Source organism: Strix uralensis, chromosome 1 (assembly GCF_047716275.1).
Source record: "Strix uralensis isolate ZFMK-TIS-50842 chromosome 1, bStrUra1, whole genome shotgun sequence".
NCBI lineage: Eukaryota > Metazoa > Chordata > Aves > Strigiformes > Strigidae > Strix > Strix uralensis.
The window spans coordinates 122724904-122750277 of NC_133972.1; the positions used below are offsets into that span (position 1 = coordinate 122724904).

Below are 25374 nucleotides of genomic sequence, written 5' to 3' on the forward strand. Positions count from 1 at the left end.
TAATTGGTCAGTGATTTTAATTAACAACAAAAAAACTGTTAAAATGTGTGTGAAACTGCATATATCTATGTATTATATATAAGATTATATATAAATAATATATGTACATACATATGTATAAAAAGGATAATTTGAGGCTTTATATGTAGTGCTTACCTGATTGCAGTACATGCCTACAATAATTTTATCTTTGTCAGATACTTTTATCAAGCACAATTTTCACTTCAGACAGAATGGATTCTTGGATATCTGTGACAAACAGTCATTTGAATGTAATGCTAAATTTTATAACTGATTAATTGCATGCTAAGTGTACAATTGATTATGATGATTTACTACTATTTATGTGCTGTTATGTAACACTGACTGTCAGAAAGTTCATATAAAGTTGGGGCAAACTTGTTCTGGGACTTGAAAATTGGTTAAGAATGTCCAGAGAATGTGGAATCAACAATACTGGAGAGTGTGTGCCCATGTAAATACAGCTGGGAAGAGACCCCTGCTTGCAAATGAGTAACACTTGACTCAGATGCAAATGGAGCTGATTAAAGAAACAGCTTATTATTGTAAGTCAGGGTTGCTTGTTTGATAGCTGACAGGCTGCATCTGGTCCTCAAAATTAATCTATCTGGCCTGCCAGCTTTTCCTTGGGAGAGATGAGGATTGACTGGTGGGACAGCAGGTGCTGGCTGAAAACTTGCATTTATTTGTGCTCAGATCCTTAGAGTTTTTATTTGAGTTTGCTCTTGCTGTGTTTACGTATGAAGTGGTTGATAGAGGTACATCGTGCCTTTCTTTGTGAAGCCCAGCATTTAAATCTGGGAGTTTCTGCTGCCACAGGCCACAAATTCCCAAACTGTAATCTATTTTTATGATGCTGTTAGGTTGAATAACGTTTGCTACATCCATAGTAGGAATAAAGTACTGTTGGCTAATAGGGTTATTGACACTGCTTGTATTTCATAGCTATATGTATTCTGATTCTAAAGCCAAACAGAGCTGTTAACCACATCACCTGCTTTAGAAATATGTGAACATAGCCTTTTGCAATAAAAAGATACACTATGTGAAATTAGAGAGTTAATGAGAATATTGTGATGTAGCTTTTTGGACTTGTTTCTAGGTTTTATTTCTTCATATCACACAGCTGAGGATGTAAAGCTGGTAACTGCCATTGGTTTTCAAAGCTTTATATTCCACTACTTATTAATAGAATGATTTTGCTATGAAAACTTAAAATAGTTCCATCAGCTGGAATGCCCTAAATCAATTTCATTATTTAGGAATCCTTTTGTGCTACTAAATGTCTCTGCTCTATACCACTTGCCTTTTTTCCTTTTTTGTTGTGATTAACCTCCTCTTGTTTTTCATTATGGAGGATCTTGCTTTCATCTGTGTAGCTTCTGAAAGAAGTAACTGTAGTTATCATCCATCATTGTCACAGTAATCTGTAAGCCATCTGTGTTTGTGTACTTTTGTCCACAAATTCTGAATAGTTGAGTGCATAAAGGAAATTGAGAAGATTCCTTGCCCTTGTGTTTTTGACGTTACTTTAAACTTTCTTATCCTGATTAATACCTAATGTCTGTTCATCAACATTTATCTGGATTACCCCTAAATATAATCCTTGAAATTACTGTAGAAGATTTTAAGAATGACTTATTAACGCTTTTTTAAAAAAAATAAGAAACAAGGTAGATGTCTCAGCATACTAGGTACTGCAGGTGAGTGTTATATGTAGGAATATGCTTTCTGCTGTAGTTACAACTGTCAGATTGGTAAGTAAAATCTTCAGCTCTCTAGTCTTTTATCTTGTCCCCAGTATGCTCAAAATGAGGAGTTTAGAAAGGAGCAACAAGAATTTTCATTATTTTGTTACTTTAGTGTCCTGTTGCTTCTAGGTGCCCATCAAAACTGATTTAAAATACAGAAATATGAATTTTGGCCACCTTTACACATGCAGCAGGTGTTTTTTATTATGTTACTCAGTCTAGCCAAAGTTAGGTGGTTAGTTGTTTTGGAATCCAGAGAGGAAGGAGATATTTATGTATACCTTGTGCTTTTATTTGCATTTGTCAGCGGACTTTGTTTCACTTCTTGTTTACGTAGTCTCATTTCTCTACATTTCTCTTGTAGTCTCAACCAAGCCAAGTTTTTCATCTCTCCTTAACTGAGTTGCTTAGAAACATATTTCTGTTAAGCAGAAATGTGCTTACTGATCCTTTTCTAATTTTGCTATTTACAGTATTAACCCACAAGGAAGACTTTAAAATGATCCTTCTTAAAAAAAAAAGTTACACATGGGAAGTTTTTATAAGTGCCTATAATCAATAGACAGTAAGGTTATAAACCACTCAGGATTTGCATGAGGTTTCTGATTTCTTCTGTAAGAAGCTGTTGCTATTGTTTTTATACCTCACACTTCTTTGTCATTTCAGTCACTTTACCATCTTCTACTTTCTCCTTTTATTGCCTTCACTTTTCTCAGCTTCTTGAAACTGAAAATTCATTAAATTTGAAATACAGTATTTCTTATAAACCTTTAGCTAAAACTTAAGGATTTATCCAGTCTGTTGTCTTCAGGAGGCGACAAAGTAGCATGCAGTGGGCTTTCTCCCTTTGCCCTGTAAGGTCTTACTTTCTTGCCAAAAGCTGTTGTGAGTTTAAAGACTTAAAATGACCTTTAATAGTTGTATTCATTGCTACCTCAGACACCTGCAGCTGTGACACCGTTCCTGCTGGTATATCTGTAAGATCAGTATTCATTTCTCTCCTGGTGTTTGCTGCTGATGTTAGATGCTATTTCAGTATATCTGGATTAAACATTCTTCTTTTTCTTAGCAGCACACCTAGTTTTCTTATCAAGTCTGTAGACTCCCCTCCCTGGTTTTGATGGATGGCATTCCATATTGATTAGAATAACTTTTTCAAGGGCATGTAGTGATAGGACAAGGGCTAATGGCTTTAAACTGAAAGAGGGTAGATTTAAATTAGATATAAGGAAAAAATTCTTCACTTTGAGGGTGGTGAGACACTCGAACAGATTGCCCAGAGAAGCTGTGGATGTCCCCTCCCTGGAAGTGTTCAAGGCCAGGTTGGACGGGGCTTTGAGCAACCTGGTCTAGTGGAAGGTGTCCCTGACCATGGCAGGGGGGTTGGAACTAGATGATCTTTAAGGTCCTTTCCAACCCAAACCATTCTGTGATTCTATGAATAGTTATTCCAGTAGGCAGCTGCTCATTCAGCATTGTTTCACCCTTCAAGGTCAGGGCTGATGGTGCTTTTACGCCATCTGCCAACGCTGCTGACATTGCTGTAATGTACGTTTTTTCATTCTCTGAAGTTTTTATGATGATGAAATTGCTGCTGTTTTTTCAATGGTATAATTGGATGGTAAGTCAAAGTAAACTGTCATGTTTTCCATATTTCTCATTTGGCTGAGCAGATCATGATCTTTATGTAATCCAGTCACATACAGCTGGAATGCAAAGACTTTTTCAGCAAGTCAGAAGGTAGATGCTAGAAGACCAAAGTTCTCCACTGTAGGCAAAAAAACCCATTATTACCCACTGCTCCTGTGCAACAGTTGTTACTACTGATCTGAAAATCCTGCTGTGCAATGTTTTGTGCTCATGGTGTTCCTTGAGTTTTTATTATAATGCTTTCCTGCTTAACTGGGGCTGCCATCTCTTCTCTAACTATACACAATTTTCACAAAGTTTATAGCTTGTTTTTCTTGAAAGAGTACTATTCAGGGTTCATTGAATGATTTCTCCATCAAACTAGTGTATAACACTGCACGTTTTAGTGTATAAATTACACATTTGTCTCCACCATGGATTTAGACCCTACCTCACAGTTGTTACTACTTCTTCTGTACACGGTGTCACTGTGAGTCTAAAACTTGCATTTTAACATCCCTTGTGTTTTTGTGCATTTCCTTTTGCACTTGTACATCTCACCTCCAAATGATCTGCTATTTCAATCCATTTACAAGACTCAGGGAGACTTGTATAACTTGTAAAAATCCTGGTGGGATTCTCTGAAGTGCGGTACAGCAGAGCTGGCTGAGCGAGCACGAGAGCTGGCAGCAGCCATGTGCTGGCAGCCTGGCGTGGCCGGGCTTCGGCTGTGTTTGTGCTCCATCCTCACTAGGGGGGCCCCTTGCCACGCAGTCCCCAGAGGAGGAGATGACCAGGACCTTAACACCACCCCTCATTTTTTATTTAAACTACTTGGGCAGAAGAAAGCTTGTTTTGCTTTTCTGATAAATACAGTAGCTGAGTGCTAGAAGTACAATTAGTAGTTGTTTACCGAGCTTTTGTGGTACTGAAGTACAACCAAGTACAGTTTCCTATCTTAAAACTCCAAGATCTTTTTTGGGGTTGGTTATGTTTTTTAAGACATTTGCAGGCCTTCATCATGTTGATGTTACTTTTATTAGTAGTGCTGTTTGCAAAGTTGCTGAAGGAACTCTTTGCTGTATATCTGTATGTAACTCTTTGCCTTAATCTCTGTTAGTGCCTCATCTTCCTGTGTGGTTTGGGTTGTCAGTTTTTTGGTGAAGGCTTATATGCTTTTCTGAGATACTTAGATCAGACTCTTATTCCTTAGCGATCTAACATTGACTTCATGTAAGTGAATGGAAGGCAGATGTGAAGCTGAGGTTAAACATCAAGCTACCACTTAGTTTTACAACCAAGTGTATCATTATATTTCAGAAATAGACCATGAACGGGGCACTGTACAGGCAGGGTAAAAAGACAGTACAGATTTGTAGGTTTCTGGGTTGGTTTGTTTTCTGTAAAATTTAAGGTATCTTAACCTGCTTCCTAATAATAAAAAGCTAATTACTATCTTGCAGCAGAAATTAAGTATTTTATTTCTTCTGCTGGCTTTTAGCCATCGGTCTGCTCTGTACATCAACACCTGCTGTAACACAAGCGATCTTTTGCTCAGATTTTGCTTGGCTAGGAGGAGGACTGTTTAGGATGCTCTTGCGCTCTAAATGCTCTGAAGAATGTGAAAACAGCTCTTGCATGTGTACCTCTTCTTGACTCCTTCACAGACAGCTGGTTGTTGCATGGCATGAAGAGTTTATATTCAGTGGGTGAGACCAAGTGCTCCCGGGCACATTAAATCTCTGTTGGTCTGGGGGAATGAATGAGTTTGCCATCTGGGATGGTCAGTGCAGCCCCTTTGTCTCTGACCGAGTTAAACCCAGCACCTGCCCACTGGGTAGCAGCATTTTGTTGCAGGCCTGCTGCTGCTGGGCTGAGCAAACTCTTTCTCTGATTTCTTGTAGGATTTGAAGAGCAGCTAAATCTCATTATTTTCATCTGGCTGTTTTCTTCACTTTTTGAAAAAGTGGCAGTACCTTCTTTATAGATCAGGATATATGCTGAATTTTGTATTGTTTCTGGCTGCTTAGTGGTTACAGGTCTTTGGGGTAGTATTGTGCCTTGATAATTTGGAAGACTTGAGAGTTTTCATTTTAATCCTTTTGCAGGAGCGCAGACTGTCAGTAAACTTTAGGTGTGGGAAAAATAATTATTAAAGCATTTGTTTAGTTCTGGTTGTTTATATCATAACCACCACCTGTCCTCTGTTTCCTCCCCCATCCCATAGAATATTCTGACACATTTTGCAAATAGTTTCCTATCTCCTCCCCAACTCATCGTATACATAAAATGCCCTTTGTTTCATGAGAATTGTTCCATAAGGAGCAATGGCAGATGGTAGCCATTTGGCTTTAAGGGTTACACAGGGAAAAAAACCTAGAGGAAAGGAGAATTATAGGAACACCACTGGCTTTATGAATACGAGTTAGTTATCACACTTGAAACTTCTGTTTCTCAGATAATATGAAACAGTCTTTCTGGAGGATAAGTTTTAGAACTTTTCAAAAATACCATGTTTAGCTCAGCGTAGTGTTGTTGTGGTTTTTTTTTTTAAAGTAATATCCTTGTGTTCTGTATATTCTTAATTGGAAATTAATTGGGTCCCAGGTTTTCTTCAAGTTAAACATGTATCTGTCAAAAAGGGTTGAGAAGAGGGGACAGCGCTGATAGGCATTAAATGATCAGTACAGGAAAGGCTGCGGCCTTGAGCACTGTCTGCAGGTACTATGTTGTTTCCTTGCTTGTGTGCACAGACTTTTTTTTAAAAAAAGATAACTTTATAGAACAAAGCAAAGGAGCTTTGTGTTGTTTGAATACCTTTCTCTGAGTTAAAAATGTCTCATCCTTTATAGCCTTTTGTATTGGTAAAGGTTATTAAAAAGTTCAGAATGTCAAGGCTGATAGATGGGAAAGTGTTTGAGATTATATGCATCAGTAACGATTTCATGGGACATGATTTTTGTATACATAATTTTCAGCCTTTCTTAATTGAGTGTATTTCAGTTCTAGTTTCACTGACTTATGTTAACCTGGAGGACTAAAGTTGTCTCAATCTCTCTCCGTAGTCTGACCTGAAATGTGTCCAAGATGCAAAAGGAGGCTCTTTCTACAGAGACCATTGTCCTGTGTTAGGTGAGTTGAAGATAAAGTAAAATTATCTTGATGTGTGTAAACTATACTTAGTCTGGATTTCGCTTTCCTTCTTAAATGTCATCTAAAAGGACTGTGCTTACTAGTGAAATGTAAATGGTAGCATTTCTATGCTTTAATGATAAATTGTAACACTTTTCTAAATGTATTTGGTGTCAGTGTGCCAAGTGGATGGCAAGAGAGCTCTGAAGTGCTGACTAAGTAATAAATTGATTCACTGTGTCTTGTGCGCTATCCTTCTAAAGAGTCAAACACAGATGTGCATTCTTATTAGACTGTCATAAACGTTCAGAGATGTTTAGTGAAGTAGGATCTACCTGGCCATAAACAGGACTTACTCAAACATATAATTTAACCTGTTATCTTCACTAATACTAGTATATGTTGTAATCTTGGTTGACGTTTTCCATATCAGCTACTGCACTGATTTATTCCTCTAGTGTCTTAGCTGGGCTGTAGACATGTGCAGAGTATGAAAAATAATTGCCAGGTGTTTTGGTTTTTGAAATATGGGCAAGTTGGGATAAAGTTTATAGATTATGGGGCACAAATTTCTTAATAATGTATATTTCCTTGGTAAAACACCTGGTCATAAAACTGGACACTGGAGAAAATTTTGCTTTTCTTCTTGGGTTTCTTATTATACTTTAATGCATTAAAAGCTCAGCTGATAATACTGACTTTTCTAAAGTGATGAGAATTCTCTGTTTACTAGTCTTAATCTAATTCCTTGCACGAGTACTTGAAGTATGTTCTTTTATTCACAGCACTGGTGAAAAGGTGAAAACAGTAACTGTTTTGATCAGGAGAAAAAAAGTTGTCCAAGAAGTTAGCTATTGACTGTCAAGTAGATGAATTGTATAAAAGGCCAAGGCACTCTGACCTTTGTATCTTGCTTGTGTACTTAAAATTAATTTTGTCATTTTAGTCTGACATGAATAAAAGTAAAAAAGTAGTAATGGGGTCTTACTGGCTGTTACAGGGGTAAACTTATGTTCTTATGCATGCCCTTTATTCATTTTGGTTCTTGCTTTAAAAGTACAGGTCTGTGTTTTCTGCATGTTGCTTATTTTTAGGGTGATACTGTATTTGAATGCATGAATATTAATCACTAAAGATAGTAGGAGACTATTCTTTAAGTTCTTCCCTTTCCACTATATTAAGTTGCTCTTAATGGATGACGATGAACTCATTTCGTCATTCTTGCCATATTATGCTCCACCTTCTTAGTCTTACTCTTTGTTAGAACATCTGTCCCTTTTATTTGTCTTCTGAACATAGTTCACAGATATGTTCATGCTGTGAATTTAGATGTACACTTGCATTAAAAACTAGAAGGTTAATTTTGAATCTTGGCAATATTTGAAGTAGAGCATGAATAATACTCCAGCAGGGTCCTAATTAATATGGAGTAGTATGTAGTTGGGGCAAAATACTGGGACTGATTTTGTTCAATACCACATTAGTGACCTTGATGATGAGGCAGAATACAATCCCAGACAATTTGCAGGTGATTGCAAGTTGGCAGAGGGTTGGGGTTGAAAGCTTTATTCAGAAGAGCCTTGAGGAAGCGAAGAATTTGGTGAATGGAGACCTCATGGAGTTCAATTAGAAATGCAGTTTTGCACTCTGCTTGAAATAAGCCTATGTACCAGGAATTCCCAGACTGGGAATTGTGAACGCCTGAGTGAGGAGCCTTGCTGAGGAAGACCTGGGTGTTGCACTGAATACCAAATTGAATGAGACAGCGGTGTGCTGTCATTGCAAATAAGGCAAAATTCATAGCAGGCTATATTAGGAAGGTGGTGGGCAACAGAGCAGGAAAAGGTATTATCCCACTCTTCTGAGTGGTGATGAAGCTGTGTCTAGAATTTTGTGTCCTGCTTGTGTCATTCCTCTCCTCTTGTGTTCATCTCCTCTTCCCTCCCAGTTTTGAGAAAATGTAGGGGGTCTGATGGTGGCCTGGTAGAGTGGTTAAGAGACTGAGAGGACATGATTTGCAAGGAGGAGGAGCTGGGCTTGTTTAGTCTGGTAAGAAGGAGGTTAAGAGGTAACTGACTAGCCACCTACAACCAGTTGAATAGTGACTGAAAATAGTGGCACCAAAATTTCAGTAGTGGCAAATGGCATAAAAACAAATGGTAGTGGCCTTAAGGCTGCCTTAAGTGACTCGAGAGGTTCAAATCAGATATTGAAGTAGTTCTCTGTTACACCTACAGCTCTAATTGTAACACTGGAAAAAGTCACTTGGAGAGCTGGTGGAACCTCAGTCCTTGAGTGCTTTCAGGACTCAAGCAAAACAACAACTGACCTCAGCTGGTTGTTAGTCCAGCTTTGTGTGGGATATCACACCAGATGACCCCTAGAGATCCTTTTCTCCAACTAATGCTTCTATAATTCTTTGCTGTTTTATATATCTTCCTTAGAGTTCCCTGTCTCATTGGGGCTGTCTCTGGGATGTTTGCTAAGTCTTCTGTCTAGTGAATTCCATATCAGTAGGTTTTCTGAAGAATTAATCTTTGACTTTGTCCTCTGCAGAAGTGTCTGTTTTCCATGTTGTGTGTGTTTTGCTGTGAAGGTGGAGGGTGCAGACTGAAAATACTGTTCCATCTGTAGGTCCTTTAAACTAAGACCAGGACAGAAAGAAGTCATTGAGTGGTCATAGAAGTCAAAGTCCATTGACTCTGAACATTTATTCATGGCTGTGTCTCCTTTCTCAGCAGTTTTTCCTTCAGTAGCATCAGATTCTCTTCTTCGCATTCTGTCCGCTAGAGACTTTTAGTACTGCAACTAGTGCTGCCAACATCTGGTGTGGATTTCAGGCTCTGGAATCAGTCTCCCTCCAAATAAGGTTTTTGTCTCTGTGTCAGGCTATTTGTTTGTACTTATTGAGTGCAAGGATCCTTTCTCCATTATTACCTCTTGCTTGGAAGAAGGAAAACACTCACTCCCCCCCTTAGAGACAGCAAAATTACTAAAGGAACTCTGCTCACCCTGTCCTTTGCCACTGATGTTGGCCATGGAACTCAATCTACATGACTTCTGCAGTTGTACTGATCTGTGGATGGATGGCACCAGATACCATTCTCTGGTTCTGGCAGTGAGGAGGTCCACAAGTGTGTTCTCTCATCAGTTAACACACCTTGACGTGTGTGAATGTATGCCATTTCCCTCCAGCTAATGAATTTTTGCTATGACGCATCTTTTGAAAGCAGGCATTGTCCAGGGAGAATGTTTTAATTTTAAATTCGCAGGCTGTTTTTCGGTCTGTAGTCATCTCCCCACTTAGAAGATTAAAGATTTTCATGGTTGGTCATTTTGGAGGTATTCCTTTGCCAGTGCTTTCTCTACATTCAAGGACTGACCCAATTCAAAACCACTTTCTGTGGGACTTCTGCTTATCTTTCAGCCCGTCAGTGGATAGATGGCACTTTGTGTATGACTCTCAGAATTATCAGAGCTTTTATTTATCTGGATGTCTAACACCATACGATAGCTGTTACCATCCCGGTTAGAGCCCACGGTGGAGCATGTCACAAGTCTTTAGCGTTTGGCAGTGTCATTGCTATTTGCCTTGAAAAATCAACAAGAAACACCCAGTTGCATAGCCAGAGGTTCAGAATTCTTTTTTACCTGTTCAATCCCTTTTGCTATTGGCCACTACAGTTGCAGAGGCATTAAGTCTCAGAAAATAACTTCTGCTCTTTAAATTGAATGGAAATTTAAATTAGTGTAGTCATGTAAATATTTTCTTATTTCAGGTGAGCAAAATGGTAACAGAAACCCTGGTGGGCTGCAAATAGGTGACCTTGTGAACATTGACCTTGATTTGGAAATTGTACAGTCTTTGCAGCATGGTCACGGAGGATGGACTGATGGCATGTTTGAAACTTTAACAACAACTGGAACAGTTTGTGGCATTGATGAGGATCATGACATTGTAGTACAGTATCCAAGTGGCAACAGGTTTGTTATATAGCCTCTGTCATTGATTCTCACAAACTTCCTTTGCCTTCAGCACTTGTGATCACTTGGTGCCTGAAACATTCTGTTCTCCTTTTGTGTCTATTAAGATTTCCTTGAGAGTTTTTATATTCCTTCTACAATGTGTAATGAGGACTTAGCTTTAAAGATGCTTTAGTGGGAAAAGGAAGTTTGTTGCTTCTCCCATTTGGTAAAAATTTGAGTCCAAAATAAGTAATGACATTCTGGACTATCTTATTTCCAGCATGTAATGTTTTAAGCAGTAGTTTCTTTTTTAATTACAAAGCATCCCATGATTCCAAGAAGAATGGTAGTAGCAATACATTGCAGGTTTTCAGGAAAATGGGTTAAGAGAACAGGTGACAAACTTTTTATGTTGGGGATCTTGTCTAATATAGAGTGAAATTGTCAAGATCTAGATCTATCAAAGGAAGGTTAGTTTATGTAAATAGGGACCAAGAATGGGAAATGTTGGGGAAGCTGTTGCCAAAACCACTCCCTGAAAGCCGTTTAGATTTTAAGTTTGAGCTGCATCCATGCTAACAGGATTCAAACCCAGCTCTACAGCTGGATCTGAGCTGATATGTCCACATGGTTTTGTGTTGTCTTGCTCTCAAGTATTTGGCTTATCTTTAAAAAACAGCTGATGAATGGAATATCATTTCAGTTTTATCTGGAGACTGACCTGCTCACTTTGTCCAGAAAGGATTAACAGTGCATTATTCATTCAGGCTTTCCCTCAAGATATTGTTTGTTAATATTGCGAAGTAATGCAAAACAAAGCTGTCTTCCCAGCTAACACAAGCTGAAGGGGATGCAAGTGACTTTTCTTCTGATAGTCATAGCTGCAGAGCCAGTGAGAGGAGCTGCTCTGTCTTGTGGTTTCCTCCCTGACTTTGCCCATTATAGAGATTATCTGATGCTTCTCAACTAGATCAGATAGCTGAATGAAAGTTGACCTCAGACCAAATGGCACATAAAGGAGAGATCATAATTTTATATATTAGAATATAACTCAGCATAAAAACAGCTAAATGCCTCTAAACCAGTGAAATTTGTAGTACAAATTAGGATAGTTTGGTCAAAAATTGAGGTGTATTTAGGATGTCCATTTAATTGAAGAGTATTTTTATAACTGAATGTTGCAGCTTTTGGTTTAGGGGGGAGGGGGCAAAATTCTGTGTTCTTCCTATGTTGTTGCCTGAGAGTCCAATCCTTTGTGAGACAGCTTGGATCTTCTCCTTTTCAACCAGAGTCGTCATCTCTCCCTGGAAAAATAAATGAACTGTATAGCTGCTTTCAGGACTATTATACTGCTGTCAGCTTGCTTCCCCTTAGGCAAGGCATTTCTTCATTGCTTTTACAAATGTACATCTCTGAAGATTACCCTGGAAATATTCAACTAATGAGCCACGGACAAGTTTATGGACAAAAAATGGTTAACAACAAATACGCCATAGTATCCAACTGCAGAAAGTTTGTAGGCATACAAGCAGAATCTTGTCCAACAGATAATTTGTAAACATATATTTCACTTTGCATGTTTAAAACCTACTTTAAATGATTCATTGTCTAGGTGGACGTTTAATCCAGCTGTTCTCACCAAAGCCAATGTTGTCCGAAGTGGAGATGCTGCTCAAGGTGCAGAAGGAGGTACCTCTCAATTTCAAGTGGGTGACCTTGTTCAAGTATGTTATGACTTAGAGCGAATCAAGCTTCTTCAGAGAGGTCATGGAGAGTGGGCTGAAGCAATGCTTCCGGTGAGTAGTTGTATGTTTGGATTCATAGAATGGTAAAACTTGTATAATATTTCTAGTTATGATTGGTAATAATACCTGGAGGTTGTGGGAGTCAAAGGGATTTTCTTCTAAGTTAGAGAAGGTGTATTTCATCAAATGCAGTGTAATACTTGCTCAGGTGTAGTCTGCTTAGCCTGATGAAACTTAGCTAAAGGTATTAGTGACTGTACTATTAAACAATGGATTTCATAAAATTTGTGACTTAGTATAAAACATTCAGATTTCTAAATATTTTTAGTATTATTTGCATTTGACATTTTCTTTAATGCAGACTTTAGGTAAAGTTGGTCGGGTCCAGCAGATCTATTCAGACAGCGACTTAAAGGTAGAGGTTTGTGGGACATCTTGGACATATAATCCAGCAGCTGTCTCGAAGGTGGCATCAGCAGGATCGGCTATAAGTAATGCATCTGGTGGTAAGTTTGAAAAATAACCAGTAATATATGTATGGCAAGTATCTGTGTTAATTAAAAAAATGTTAATAAGGGCATAGTTTGTATGCAAGGTTAGTAATACTCAGTCTTGGCATTTGGCTAATAGATGTTACACCATTGAGAAAGACACAGGAAAAAGCTTGCAGGTCGGCAATGGAAATGTTGGTGATTGTTATCTTGATAAGGTGCAAAAACTCCAAATTGAATGTGGGTTTCTGTTTGGCCACAGTGCAGGTATGTCTTCGGAGGTCTGCTCTAAGGACCTTTAAAATTTAAATGATTGGAAGGAGCATTAGATTGGAATAGGGACTAAGGCGTGAAGAGAGTGTCACTGGTTGTAGCAAGCAGACTCCTTGTTTGATAGGTGGTGTGGGATAGCAAGCATAAGCAAGGGATCTGTTGCAAGCAGTTAGTCAGGATAATATTCTTTCCTTAAAATTTCTGTCTTAAAATTGTCATACATCCTTTGACTAATTACAGTGGGATCTGTAATTTTGTGTCTGTGTAATCACATTTCAGTTCTATTGAACCTGCTCTCATTCATGTAATAACGAGGTAGAAAGACTATCCAATGTGTTTTACGTTGTTGGCTGTTTCACAGATCAATTAAACTAGAATGTTTTTCCTTTTTTTGGTCATAGCTAGTTGTTTTTTCCTCTTCATATACTTGTTTTAATGCCAAGAAACCTTTCTACATAGCTTTCTAGACTTTTTCCCAGGGAGACATAGATACAGTGAGTTTTCTACAATAAAGACTAAGTCACAGTGGTCATAAAACTAGCTAGAAGAGTAATATGACTTAGTGTTTCAAATCACAGAGGGCAGGATATACCCTAGAAGACTAAGCCTGTTATATCAATATGTAAATTCATGGTAGACAAGCTATTTGTGGTTCAGTCAACTTTGGTTTGAAGCATCAGATGTGACAGTCTCAACTGTCTAACAGGTACTGGAGTGCAGCGCTTACTCAGAAATGAGTAATAACTTACAGCTGCATTTTATGGTGGTTTTTGTATTATGATGTACATGCCTTTAGGAACACGGCAAATTTAGCTGTTATTTTTCTATTCTTGTGTGATTAGAATTGTAATCTTAATTGTCCTTTGTTTAATAATTGCAGAGAGATTGTCCCAGCTATTGAAGAAATTATTTGAAACCCAAGAATCTGGAGATCTCAATGAAGAATTGGTTAAAGCTGCTGCCAATGGAGATGTTGCTAAAGTGGAAGACTTGCTGAAGAGGCCAGATGTAGATGTGAGTGTTCTCTTTTGGGAGGACCTGTTCTGGGGACCTAAAATATTAAAGGAATAAAACTGTCCTAGATACTCCTTGCCAGTCAGTAGTGTATCTGCATAGAAGTAGTATAGCTCATTCCAGTGTCTCTTCTCCCATTTGTTGTCCTATGAAATGTGTTAGGGGAGTGTGAATATAGTGCTTTACACCCTTTTTCGCTGGACAGATTTTGCGTTCTGTTGACTGCCATGAATTAAAATACCTTCCATCCTCTGTCTGCCAGAGGCAGGGCAAAGAACCAAACACTCCCAATTAGTAAGGGTCTTCAACTTCTTTTGTTTTGAAGGGGATAGAGGGAAGGAGTGTAGATTCAGGGGATTTTTTTGCTGCTGTTGTTGAGGGTTTTGGTTTTTTAACTCACAAGGTATATCATTTAATCTGTACCCTGTCAGATTCCTTTTACTAACTTGTCTAATCACCTAGTACTGAAAAGTCTAAAAGAAAATGCTTAAGAATTCGTTCAGGGAATGTGTTTTAAAACCACAATCAGATGATTTTTCTCACTACAGCAGTAGTAATTCTTGCAGATAAACTTCAGTTGTGAGGATTGATTTGTAGCTCAGGATTACACCGTACATGATACTTTGTTCAGACTGACTCCTGTTGTTGCCATAAATTAGAAAATGAAGTTAAATATACTGTAGAGGACTGATATTCTGAGACCTGTTCTCAAAATCTTGCCTTTACAGTAGCCCAAAGATGAAAGTTTTTAATCCAACTACTGTTAAGGTCTTAATGGTTGAAATAAATCCATTTCTTGCTTCTTTCCTTCAGTCTAGCTAACGCTATACAAATGAAATAGAGAAGACCTAGAACATCATCTCTATGTGCTAGAAAGACAGCTGTCTAAAAATTGTTCATTTGATACATTCATGTGCACGCTGTTGCTTTAAGTTTTCTAACACACTTGCGTGTGTACTGCTACAGTGTCTCATAGGTATGTATGTGTATCTTGCAACTTACCTCAGTGTTGATGTGCTTCCAGGTGAATGGACAGTGTGCTGGACACACAGCTATGCAAGCCGCTAGTCAGAATGGCCATGTCGACATCTTGAAGTTGCTTCTGAAACAGAATGTGGATGTAGAAGCAGAGGTAACCTAAATATTTCAAAATACGCTTTGTGTCTGCTGAAGTTTTAAACTTTGCTACATACAGAAATCACAATTCTATTGGAGTTGCCTTCTTAAATGTCAGAGCTAGTGAAAAACTGCTTTTCTTACTGTGATTACGTTCCCAAATTAGCCTCCTACTAACAGTATTACAAAGGGTCATTATCTAATTGTTTAGCACCTCTGATTAAGTGAAATATAATGCTAATATAATAGAGCTATGGAAGCTAGTACATGATTGTGGTGGATGAAGCCTTTTCTGCATTTCCTTTATTTCATTTCAACAGCAGAATGCAATAGGCTAGCACACTGCCTGTGACATTCAGAGAAAAAGATGTTGCTGGATGCTGCATCTCCAACTTCAGATACTTGCCATGCTTCTTACGTACAGTGTTCAGTTAGGAGAAAGTTTTCCATTCTTAACTAAAGCAAGTTTGAGCAGAAAGTAGTAACGCTGTCTTTGGGTAGGAACTGCTAACTCTGCTTCCAGTTTCTCAGGGTTTGGTGTTTTGTTTTTTTTTTTTAACTTCACCCCAAGTGGAAGGATTTCATTTAAGTCTTTTAGAATTATTGTTTGTGAGAAAATTAGCATACTGTGATATTTTAATTTTGAATGGATTTTGCCTCATTTGCTTACACAGAATACACTGATATTGCAGCCTTTGCTCATTTTGTGAAGCACAAGAAGGATCTGTCAAATTTCTTTTATTAAGAATATAAATTAAAGCCTAACAGAATGCTTCAAAGTTAATAGTGTGTCTAGTTGTTGTTTACATAACAGAAAAATACCTTTACATGCTTGGACATTTAGCGTTATATTGTATTTGGTACACAGGAGTTAAGTTAAAGAGGCAGTGATGTAATTCTTGGAACCAAAATATTCATGGATACACCATTACTTTTACATAACGGTTTTCTGCTAAATTGTGCAGATGGCTTAGATTTTATGGAATACATACTTGCTGTGGTCTGGTTTCTGTGAAGTAGCTTAATTTTAGAAGTAGTGCTTTCACTGCAATACATAGCATATACTGTTAAACTAGACTAAGCTACTTTTCATCTGTACTACAGCATCAAAGCTGCCGTGTTAATCAAGCGGTAGACTAATACTTTCTTTTCTGGTATAAGGTAGGGTTAGAAGCATTAGGGAAGTAGAAACACTGCTTAAACAGCTTCAAGGTAATACACCTAGTAATCTGCTGGGAGTAGAATTGTTAGGAGTTGATGTTTGCTCAGGCTTCAGAAGGCTCATAACGCTAGCATTAAAAATTTTCAGGGATTTTATTTGAATTTTCAAGCCTTTTTCATGTTACTTTGAGTTGCTTGTGAAGATGAAATTCCTACTTAATTACATAATTGCATTCATTATTATAATATTAATCATATATAATATGATTAGAGTAATGATTATATGTTCTGGGCTTTAAAAAATGCCAGCTGTCTATGAATTAATGATGTGAAGACCCAGCAGAGCCATCCCATTAAGCAGAGAGCAAAAAAAATAGGCTGTTTACTTCACTGTTGTGGTCCACGGCATGGAAGTAGTGGATAAAAAATTCTTACTTTGCCTGCTTTATAGCTAAGTTGGATATATTTACACCTATAGTTTCTGCTGCAGAGCCTATACATTCATGATCACATATTCTGGGGATGCTCTCATATTATTGTCTTCTCTGTTCTTATGTGTCTGTCAGCTTAATGTAGAGTACAAGGGGCCTCTGTTTAGTTGGAAGAAAATTTGTTACTGATGGAGCTCAAAAAGCCTGGTGTAGATACTACATAGTAAAAATATGTAGCCTTCTAGTCTGCAGAAATTAATGGGTATCAGTTACTACATTGACAGTACTGACTTATATTGTTGGCATGTATAGAAGTATAGTGTTGGCATGTATAGAAATATAGTGCTTTTAATATTTAGATGTGTATCTAAGTATAAGTCTTAGTACAGACACTTAATTAGTTGCTAGCTTTTTCTAGGTGTATTAATATGCCATTGTGTAGAAACTACACAGTAGGATTTAGCTCCTGAGATTACTTGTTTTGATGCTGAGCTAAAAAAAAGGCACGCACTTTCTTGGACCTCTACTCATTAAAGCAGGAGTTCTATACCTTAAGATTTTATAAAATCAGGGGTTTGTGTCTCAAAATTGGATTATGTTAAGACTGTAAAATATTTAAGAAATTATATGGGGTTTGATCGGCAAGTGTCTCCGTGTACATTGCAGACTGCAAGTATGAAAAGACAAATTACCACATACCTGTGAAACAAAGTGCTCTCTGAATATAAATGTTGTAGCAGTATAACACTACTGTCGTGCTCTTGATAAGTTTTACATCATGATTATCTTTCTAACCAGATGAGACATTTAGAGAAGTTCCCCTTTCTGATCCTTTCCCCTTCCAAATGGGCAAACTTTGGCTTCATTTGACTGTTTGTGTTGATGAGCCTGAGAAGGTATCCTGCTATCTTAAAAAACAATTTTGTAGCATGAGTTGATTTGAAAGGCATAAAAAGATACTGTTTTCAAAAGCTATTGAAACTCCTGTTTACTGCACTGGCCATCTTGAAAATTGTAATTCATATTTCCAAAAAGATATATTTCATAATTAGCAGATAAGTATCCTTAGTTTTTTAAAATGCTGTAAATAGTCTCATTGTTATCTTGTAATTATGTAAATACAATTTATTCTAAGAACTATTCATTTTTGCATTGATGTAAAGTATATTAGAATTGTGTTACACATAAAAGTAACTTTTGAAAGACATTGCTGAAGGAGAAGCAAATTGGTGAGAGAGACTGAGTTTATACAAGAGAGACATCCAGTGCACCCTTGATCAGTCATGATTTTCTCCTTACAGTTTTCAGTATTTCTCTGTCAAAAATAAATCCTACAAATACATATAATATTCCACTGTGCACAAAAATTTAGTTAGAAACTAGCTTGCGGAAGTTTTTATTTCATCAAAACCTGTTATATACCTTCCATTCTACTTTTAAATTTGTTTACTGTCATTAATGTTGAAATCACTTGATTAATATTTTAAAATTTTTCATGTAGTACAGTCCACTTTTATGGATGTTAAAATAATCCAGACTGACAAATTTATGACTTTAATACCTTAACTCTCAGTTTGGATGAAACTGAAACAAACTGAATTTAATCAGAGCTTTAATGCTGTGAATCGTCATCGTAGAACCAGAACTTCTAATTAATTTCATCATCAATCCAAAATTTCCTTTGGAAAAGTTTTATTAACAGAAAACTAAAACACGTATAATAAAACCTAATAAATACTTGCTTAATTGTATGAACAAGGCAATTCTCTTGTCTTACACTGTGATTTGGAATCTGTAATGCTTCCTGGGTTACAAGGAAGGGTTACCCTCAGTTACCGGCTGTAATTTTTGGGGGTTTTGGGAGTTGTGTTTTGTTCGTGGGCGGGTTTTTTTTGACAGTAGTTGTTTTGTAGTAAAAACCCACTTGAATCTATTTGAGTTTCTGATGAACACATCACACAAAGATTCAGGGCGATAGTTATATATGGTATAGAATATAATATGTCATAGATGTTTATGAACAGACTCTTCATCCTCTATTACTGTGGTTTAAGCAATTGTTCTAATTAGGTATTTGAATGGTACCATAGTTGTCTAATTTTTCTTTCTCTTTTAAGAAATCAAATATGCACAATTTTTCAGTTTTTTAATATTGTTTAAATGCAAAGGAAATGCGTGACATCCTGGGTCAAATTAACGTTTCTACTTTAGGACAAAGATGGAGACAGGGCCGTCCATCATGCAGCCTTTGGCGATGAAGGTGCTGTGATAGAGGTTTTGCACCGAGGCAGTGCAGATTTGAACGCTCGCAACAAACGCAGGCAGACTCCACTTCATATTGCTGTCAACAAAGGTCATCTGCAAGTTGTGAAGACTTTACTGGACTTTGGCTGCCATCCTAGTCTCCAGGTAAGTAAAGTAAATATTAATGTAGATTCACTTTTTAGCTACTGAATTTTATGATTTGCTGTATATAGATGCTGTGTGTAGGTGACAGAAGAATAATGGAAAACGGGATTTGAAAGGAATGGACCTTCTGAAGTTATCTGTCTCAGCATCTACACCAACATGTGATCAGCTGTAATAAAAATGCTATTAAATCTTATTTGTTTTCTTGACAACGAGATAGGCACCTGATTTATTCTAGCCAGTCAATATTAATTAGTATTTTCAGACTTTAGTTATCTGTAATTTTTAACTTTCTCTCCAGATTAATTCCTCTATTGAATCCACAGCTGTTTGCTCCTTCTGCAAGGCACAGCTTTGCATTTTTTGCTTGGTGATACTGTGGAATGTTTTGTTAAAAGAAACCTTTTTTTCAGAATTGACCTATTATTGTTAGAACTATTTAGCCAGATTCTCTTTTCGATAAAAGGCAGAACATTTTAAAAAAACCCTCATGCATAGGGCCTCAAGTACCATAATTTCACAGGGAGTTTTATCTATAATGAATGTGGCGGAAGTTGTGACATGTGAGTGCAACCTCCTGTTGAGAAGGTAAAGTAGAAACCTGCTATGAAATAAGCAGACATCCACATTCTGCATGAGCTGAATACAGCTGCATGCAGTGCATTAGTAAACCAAATCAGAATGGCTAAGTTTGAAGAGGCTTGCAACAGAAAGTAAAATTTGTAATGTCCTGGGCAAATCAAGATACGCAGTAATAACACATTTACCTCCTTGTTTTGCCATGTCAGTAATCAGTGATTTTTTTTTTTTTTTTTTTTTCCCCCAGGCTGTATATCCATATAAAAAAAGATGAGCAAACTTGAAATTAGTCAATATAGCAATTGTTTCTTTATCGGCTTCCACTTGGCTTTGTAGGTACTGTGTGGATCTCGCCAAGGGTGAGCTGTTAGCCAGCTAACATCCATCCAGACACTATATAGTATCTGTTGAACAGTAGATATAATAAGGAGTCTGATGTGTTGAGCCCCATAAAGGTTGACTATGTATCATATAATGATATATGGGTAGCCAAAATGGATGTGTCTGACTTTAAATTATAGAAGTCTGTTTGGATTGAAAAATTCAGTAGAATGGTGCTGTGAAACTCCATCTGGAAAATATAATTGTCATTGAAGATAATGAACTTTTAGATCCTGCATTTGTGCTGAGGAACCCCGATGTGCAAATGTCAGTAGGTGATTGATTTGGTGGATGAGAGCACAGGAGAGTCAGACTGAGGCATGACTGGAATTTAACTGGCCAGCACTCTACTACTCAAGCCAATTCACTGTGTAAACAGAAACATATGTTAGTCTGTAAACAGTAAATTCAGGAAATATGATCAATTAAACTAAATAAGAGCTATGTAATTTAGTTTTGGCAAAGTGGTTCACACTGGTTCAAGTGTTTCTGTGTTCTGGCACTTTTTGTTTAGCAGTGTTGGATTCTCACTGTAAAGATTTGTTTTCATATTAGTGTACTGCTAGAATGTTCAGTTCCTGTGTTAGTTTGCAGTTGAGTCAGTGTCAGTGACAAAAGACTTCCTGACTTATATGGTGTTAGAATTTTACTGGAAGCATAAATCTAGAGAGTTTGCCTATATAGCAGCAAATAAGCTTAAATGGATGTGTTTTCTCACTGTTAGTCTAGGGCATTCCTTTTCAGTCCAACCATTTGGGTCCTTGAATAAGTAATGTACAAAATGCTTCTAGGAATAAAAAGTATTTTTCCCTTATTTGGGATATTTGAAAAATAAAATGTCAAGCTAAAAATATAAATTCTTTGCCTGTTCAATTATGAAATATTTTCATGTACCTTGTGTAATATAATCTGGTATTGGCCATAACAAGTTTAAAAGCTTAGTATTGTTTATGACATTGGCCTTTGCTTCATGGAAAATGATCTGATTCAGTTAAAACAACAGATGTGCCTAAGTTTATTACTTGGACTGCATTTTATTTTGATTTGCTTATGCTTTTATTTCACACTGTCTTTTTGGTATTGTCTTTTATATGGTTAATTGCTGGCTCAATCTTAGCTTTCAGCACTCAAAATTCCCCGTCTTCTCCCTGTCTGGCTAGTCTCCTCATGTTAATTTTTGTTGATGTCCTTCTATTACTCATAAATTGTAACTTAGACATCAACTCCATCTGGATATGAGGCATAGAGAAGTTGATGTCTGCACCAGTGCCTTCAGTACGATCAGATGCAAGGCATGCTTGAGTTCTGGTAGTAGCGTACTTATAGAAGACTGGAGCACTGGGTGAGATAATTCACTGAAGGGTTTGCAAAACCCAGAGCAAGATCAGAAAGTAGCTTGCTCTGAACTGTGTGGTATAGCAGTGCTTTTAGGTCTGAAGAGCTGTTTTTGTGTTTGTATAATCAGTTTTCCTAGTGATATTTAAGCATCTTTTTTTCTTTGATGTGGATGCATGTAAAAATTGATGTAAGCTGTTTCTGATTTTAGGATTCTGAAGGTGACACTCCCCTTCATGATGCAATAAGTAAAAAGCGTGATGACATCCTTGCTGTGTTGTTAGAAGCTGGAGCAGATGTTACTATCACCAACAACAATGGGTTTAATGCTCTTCACCATGCTGCACTAAGAGGAAACCCTAGGTAAAAATTTGGTTTTAAGGATTATTTTATTATTGTAAAAGGAAAACAAGTGCATGGGAGGGTAGAATTACAGCATTCTTCCAAAACATCCTTAAACCTACATGCAGTTATTTCTTAAATTTTGATGTTGCTCAGATGTGCGTCTTTCTAATACCTGGGAAGTCCTTATTAGAATGATGCTATTAGTCCTCTCAGTTTAATGCTGTATTCAGGTAACTCCAAATCCCTGGGAAATATCATATGGTGGGTGTAAAGTTTTGCCAATAAATGTTTTTGTAAGTAAATTATGAAGTAAGATCTTAAGATAGGATTTGTAAAAATGTTTCCCTTCTCAGATACTGGAATTGGGCAAGGGATTTGAGTTTTAAAGAAATACATATTTGTGAATAATTAATAAAGATACCATGCAGTAATAAAGTGATCTTAGGATTTTTGTATTAAATTGTATTTGTCAGTATAAGAAACACTTAATTTTGTTTTCTTAAAAGTATGTATAGAAGGAATTTCTTATTTTGCCTTTATTTAGCAGCTTATCTGAAGAAGTTAGTTTTAAGGTATGTTTTTGTTGTGCTAGCTGCATGCTATACATCTACATTCAATTTTCAATTAAGACAGCTTTCAAAACCTGTATTGCATAGATAGAACTTCATGGAAAACTTGCTGCACTGCTGGTTGCTTATGTTGTGGATAAACGGTATTCTTCAGAGCTGTCAGTGTAGCAAGGCTTCAATATGTTAATTGTGTGGTGGAGAATTTGGGATAGCTTACATGAAAGAAGAGACGTGTGTGTTAACTTGTTTAACTTTACTAAATTCTGCTACTTTTCAGTTGAGAGAAATTGGATAAATAAGGCTGTATATTAATGTATTAATGTATGGGAATAAAATCTGGGTAAGTCTCTTAGAACATAGCCATCAAGACTGATAGTTAAAATGTAAACATAAGCTTTTAGATGTGTATATGCAATGGAAGCACACTTCACAAAGTAAAAGCATGGATTGGAAGTGTTGATAGGAACAATAAATGTGTTTACAGTTGTCTACAGTGTTCATAAAAGGTCTGTAGGAGAACATGTTGAGGACCTAGTGAAGGGAGCTTATTTTTGCGATTCAGGAGACAATTCTTTGAAGTCTGACTTAAGTCTAACTTACTCAATTCATGGGAATTCTCCATATTTACTAACAGCATTTGCCAGGAGTACTGTTTCCAGTTACTGAAATAGGGTAGTTCTTTGTTAGTTTTTTTGTTCTGCAGTGCTTTCTTTAGGCTGTTGTGAGATGCAGGAAAAACGTATAGAAAAAAAAAAGCTCTTCGTGTAGGGATGCTGAAGATTTTTCTGTGGGTGAATGTTTTAGGAGCTGCAAGCTTTTTTCTTTGATGGAGGGATACAGATTGTATTTCAGACTGGGTCAGTTTGACAGCTGGCAGAATGTGAGGCACAGCGTAATTTTTCCCAAAGTCCTCTCTCCTTTACAAAATCTTTTACTGGAAGAACAGGAAAATATTTCTAGTATTAGTGATTTGAACCCTGTGTAGGTCCCTGACCCCATACATGAGTTTTCACTTGCATCTAAAACTGTTAGGTATCTAAAGCTGTTAAGATACCTACTTTTTTGGTTGCAGTTACATCTGAGTGCTTCTGAAGCATGTAAAAAGAGAGAATCTTGTATCTCTTTAGAGAAAAATAGTGGTTTTACTTGTTCATTTAGAAGTAGTAGTTTCATTTGTTCTCAGAATTAGGTATTTTACACATCAACCTGGAAAGACATTAATGAAAATAAAAGCAAATTAAATTATTTGGAAAATTTTAAACTTTTTTTTGTCCTGGCCAAAAAAAATCATTATAATCATTTGATTCATTTAGGAGTTAAGTTTTATTTTCTTTAAGATTTTGGTGATGGTCATTTATTTCATTGTTGATTCTGTAGTTCTACCACTGACCTCTTTTTGAATGAAACCAAAGACTTCATTTTTGCCACTTAGTTTTTCTAATCTGATATGGAACGATGGATATTACTAATCTGTCAAATGCACTAAGCACAAGCTATTTAAAACACTGTTAAAAATAACCACCTGAACTTTAGCTTGTAGCTAGTGTGGGTCACAAGCAGTACGTAATATATTCAGCTTGAAACCTTACTTAAGGACCTATCTTTCATAATCTCAGTTTTCCTGTTGCACCTAAACTGGAGTGTTTGTGGCTTCAAGTTGTTGGTCCCTTATATGGAATACAGTGCACTAAATTCCCCTTAAGGTCAAATATATAAATATATACAGAAATGTTATTTTATAGAAGTTAAACATATATTCTTATATGTATATAAGCGTGTATGCATCTGTGTGTGTATCTAACAATGCTTACATACATAGTATTTTATTTTTATAAATGTAAAGTCCACATCCATCTTTCTAGTTACTGATAATAAAATAAATGCATGTGCTAAGTGCGTGGATACCACAATAAAGTGAACTAGATTTCTATAGAATTTTTTATAGTTGATATCAAATAGGTGTTTGAAACTAATTTCATTTTCAGTGAAAAACCTATTCTGCTTCTTGCTTCAGTACTGGCCTTTACTAACAGTAGGGAGATAGATCTCCAAGCAAAAAACCACACAAACTGTGCTGAGGAGAACATTTGGAGGTTTTAAACTTTTCATATGAAAATTAATACTTGTATTCTATTGTAAATATGTGATTATTAGATAAACTGCTATCTTTCTTATAATATTTATGTCAGATACCTTAGCTATTTTTCAGCACTTAATCTTTCATGACAGTTTGGTAGTGTTTTCCAGAAGTTAAGGTATAGCGTGTTTTGGAGAGCATCCTATTACCCACTATTATTAGTGGAATATTTTTCCTTTTAATAATTTGCTTCTGTTTGCACCTAGTGAACTGGTATAGGAACAGAACTTTTGGTTTTCATGTTGATGTGTAATGTTGAAATGTAGATTGGATGTTACTCAGTTTATGTTGTAGGTAGCTTTAAACTTGTGCATGGGAGAGCTAAAAAGAAATTTGAAATGATGTGTGGGGAAGTGAAGACTGTGTTTGATACATGGTTTCTTGTTCATGATTAACTGAGTCGGTCGTATTAAAAGTGCATTTATTTTGGAGTTTTTTCAAAGTACTGTGAACTTCAAAGCTTGGCAGACTTTGCCTTTTCAGTGTTAATGAGATTTTTCAGACAGAAAAAAGGAGAGTAAAATTTGAAAATACAGTACAGATTGGTTATTTTCCATGTTATCAACTCTTGGTTATGTTTGATCTACTCGCATACCTGTGACTTCAGATTTTTGAGCTGAAGACATGACTGTGAAGTGTAGGCGTATTTTATATCCGTTGCCCCAGTTAGTTTTAGCTTTGCATTGTATCTTGTGAAGAGAGCTTTATTCATACTGCAGCTAGCATCTTAAATAGAGGCTGCTTTTAGAGCTGACCTGACTTTGCACATGCGTAGGACTAGTTCTTCACAGCAATAAATTCTACCGGACTTTAAATCAAAAAAATTAACATAACTGGGATAAGATGCAGATTTCATGTATTGCTGTCCAATAGCAAGGAGTAAGTCATC

General features: G+C 36.7%; 1 protein-coding gene across 6 annotated transcripts in view; it reads left to right on the top strand.

Annotated features, from left to right (window-relative positions):
• The window catches only part of MIB1 (MIB E3 ubiquitin protein ligase 1), an 82627-nt gene that overhangs the window by 17254 nt on the left and 39999 nt on the right, over nucleotides 1–25374 (top strand). For all 6 annotated transcript variants that reach the window (XR_012630267.1, XM_074879334.1, XM_074879343.1 and 3 more), the window contains 8 exons: nucleotides 6467–6533; nucleotides 10313–10517; nucleotides 12112–12295; nucleotides 12606–12750; nucleotides 13889–14022; nucleotides 15047–15154; nucleotides 18942–19139; nucleotides 21646–21797. Coding sequence is in view for 5 of the 6 variants with exons in the window: in XM_074879334.1 (XP_074735435.1) it covers nucleotides 6467–6533; nucleotides 10313–10517; nucleotides 12112–12295; nucleotides 12606–12750; nucleotides 13889–14022; nucleotides 15047–15154; nucleotides 18942–19139; nucleotides 21646–21797 (1193 nt within the window). In the remaining variant the exon portion in view is untranslated. The remainder of the gene's footprint in view (nucleotides 1–6466; nucleotides 6534–10312; nucleotides 10518–12111; nucleotides 12296–12605; nucleotides 12751–13888; nucleotides 14023–15046; nucleotides 15155–18941; nucleotides 19140–21645; nucleotides 21798–25374) is intronic.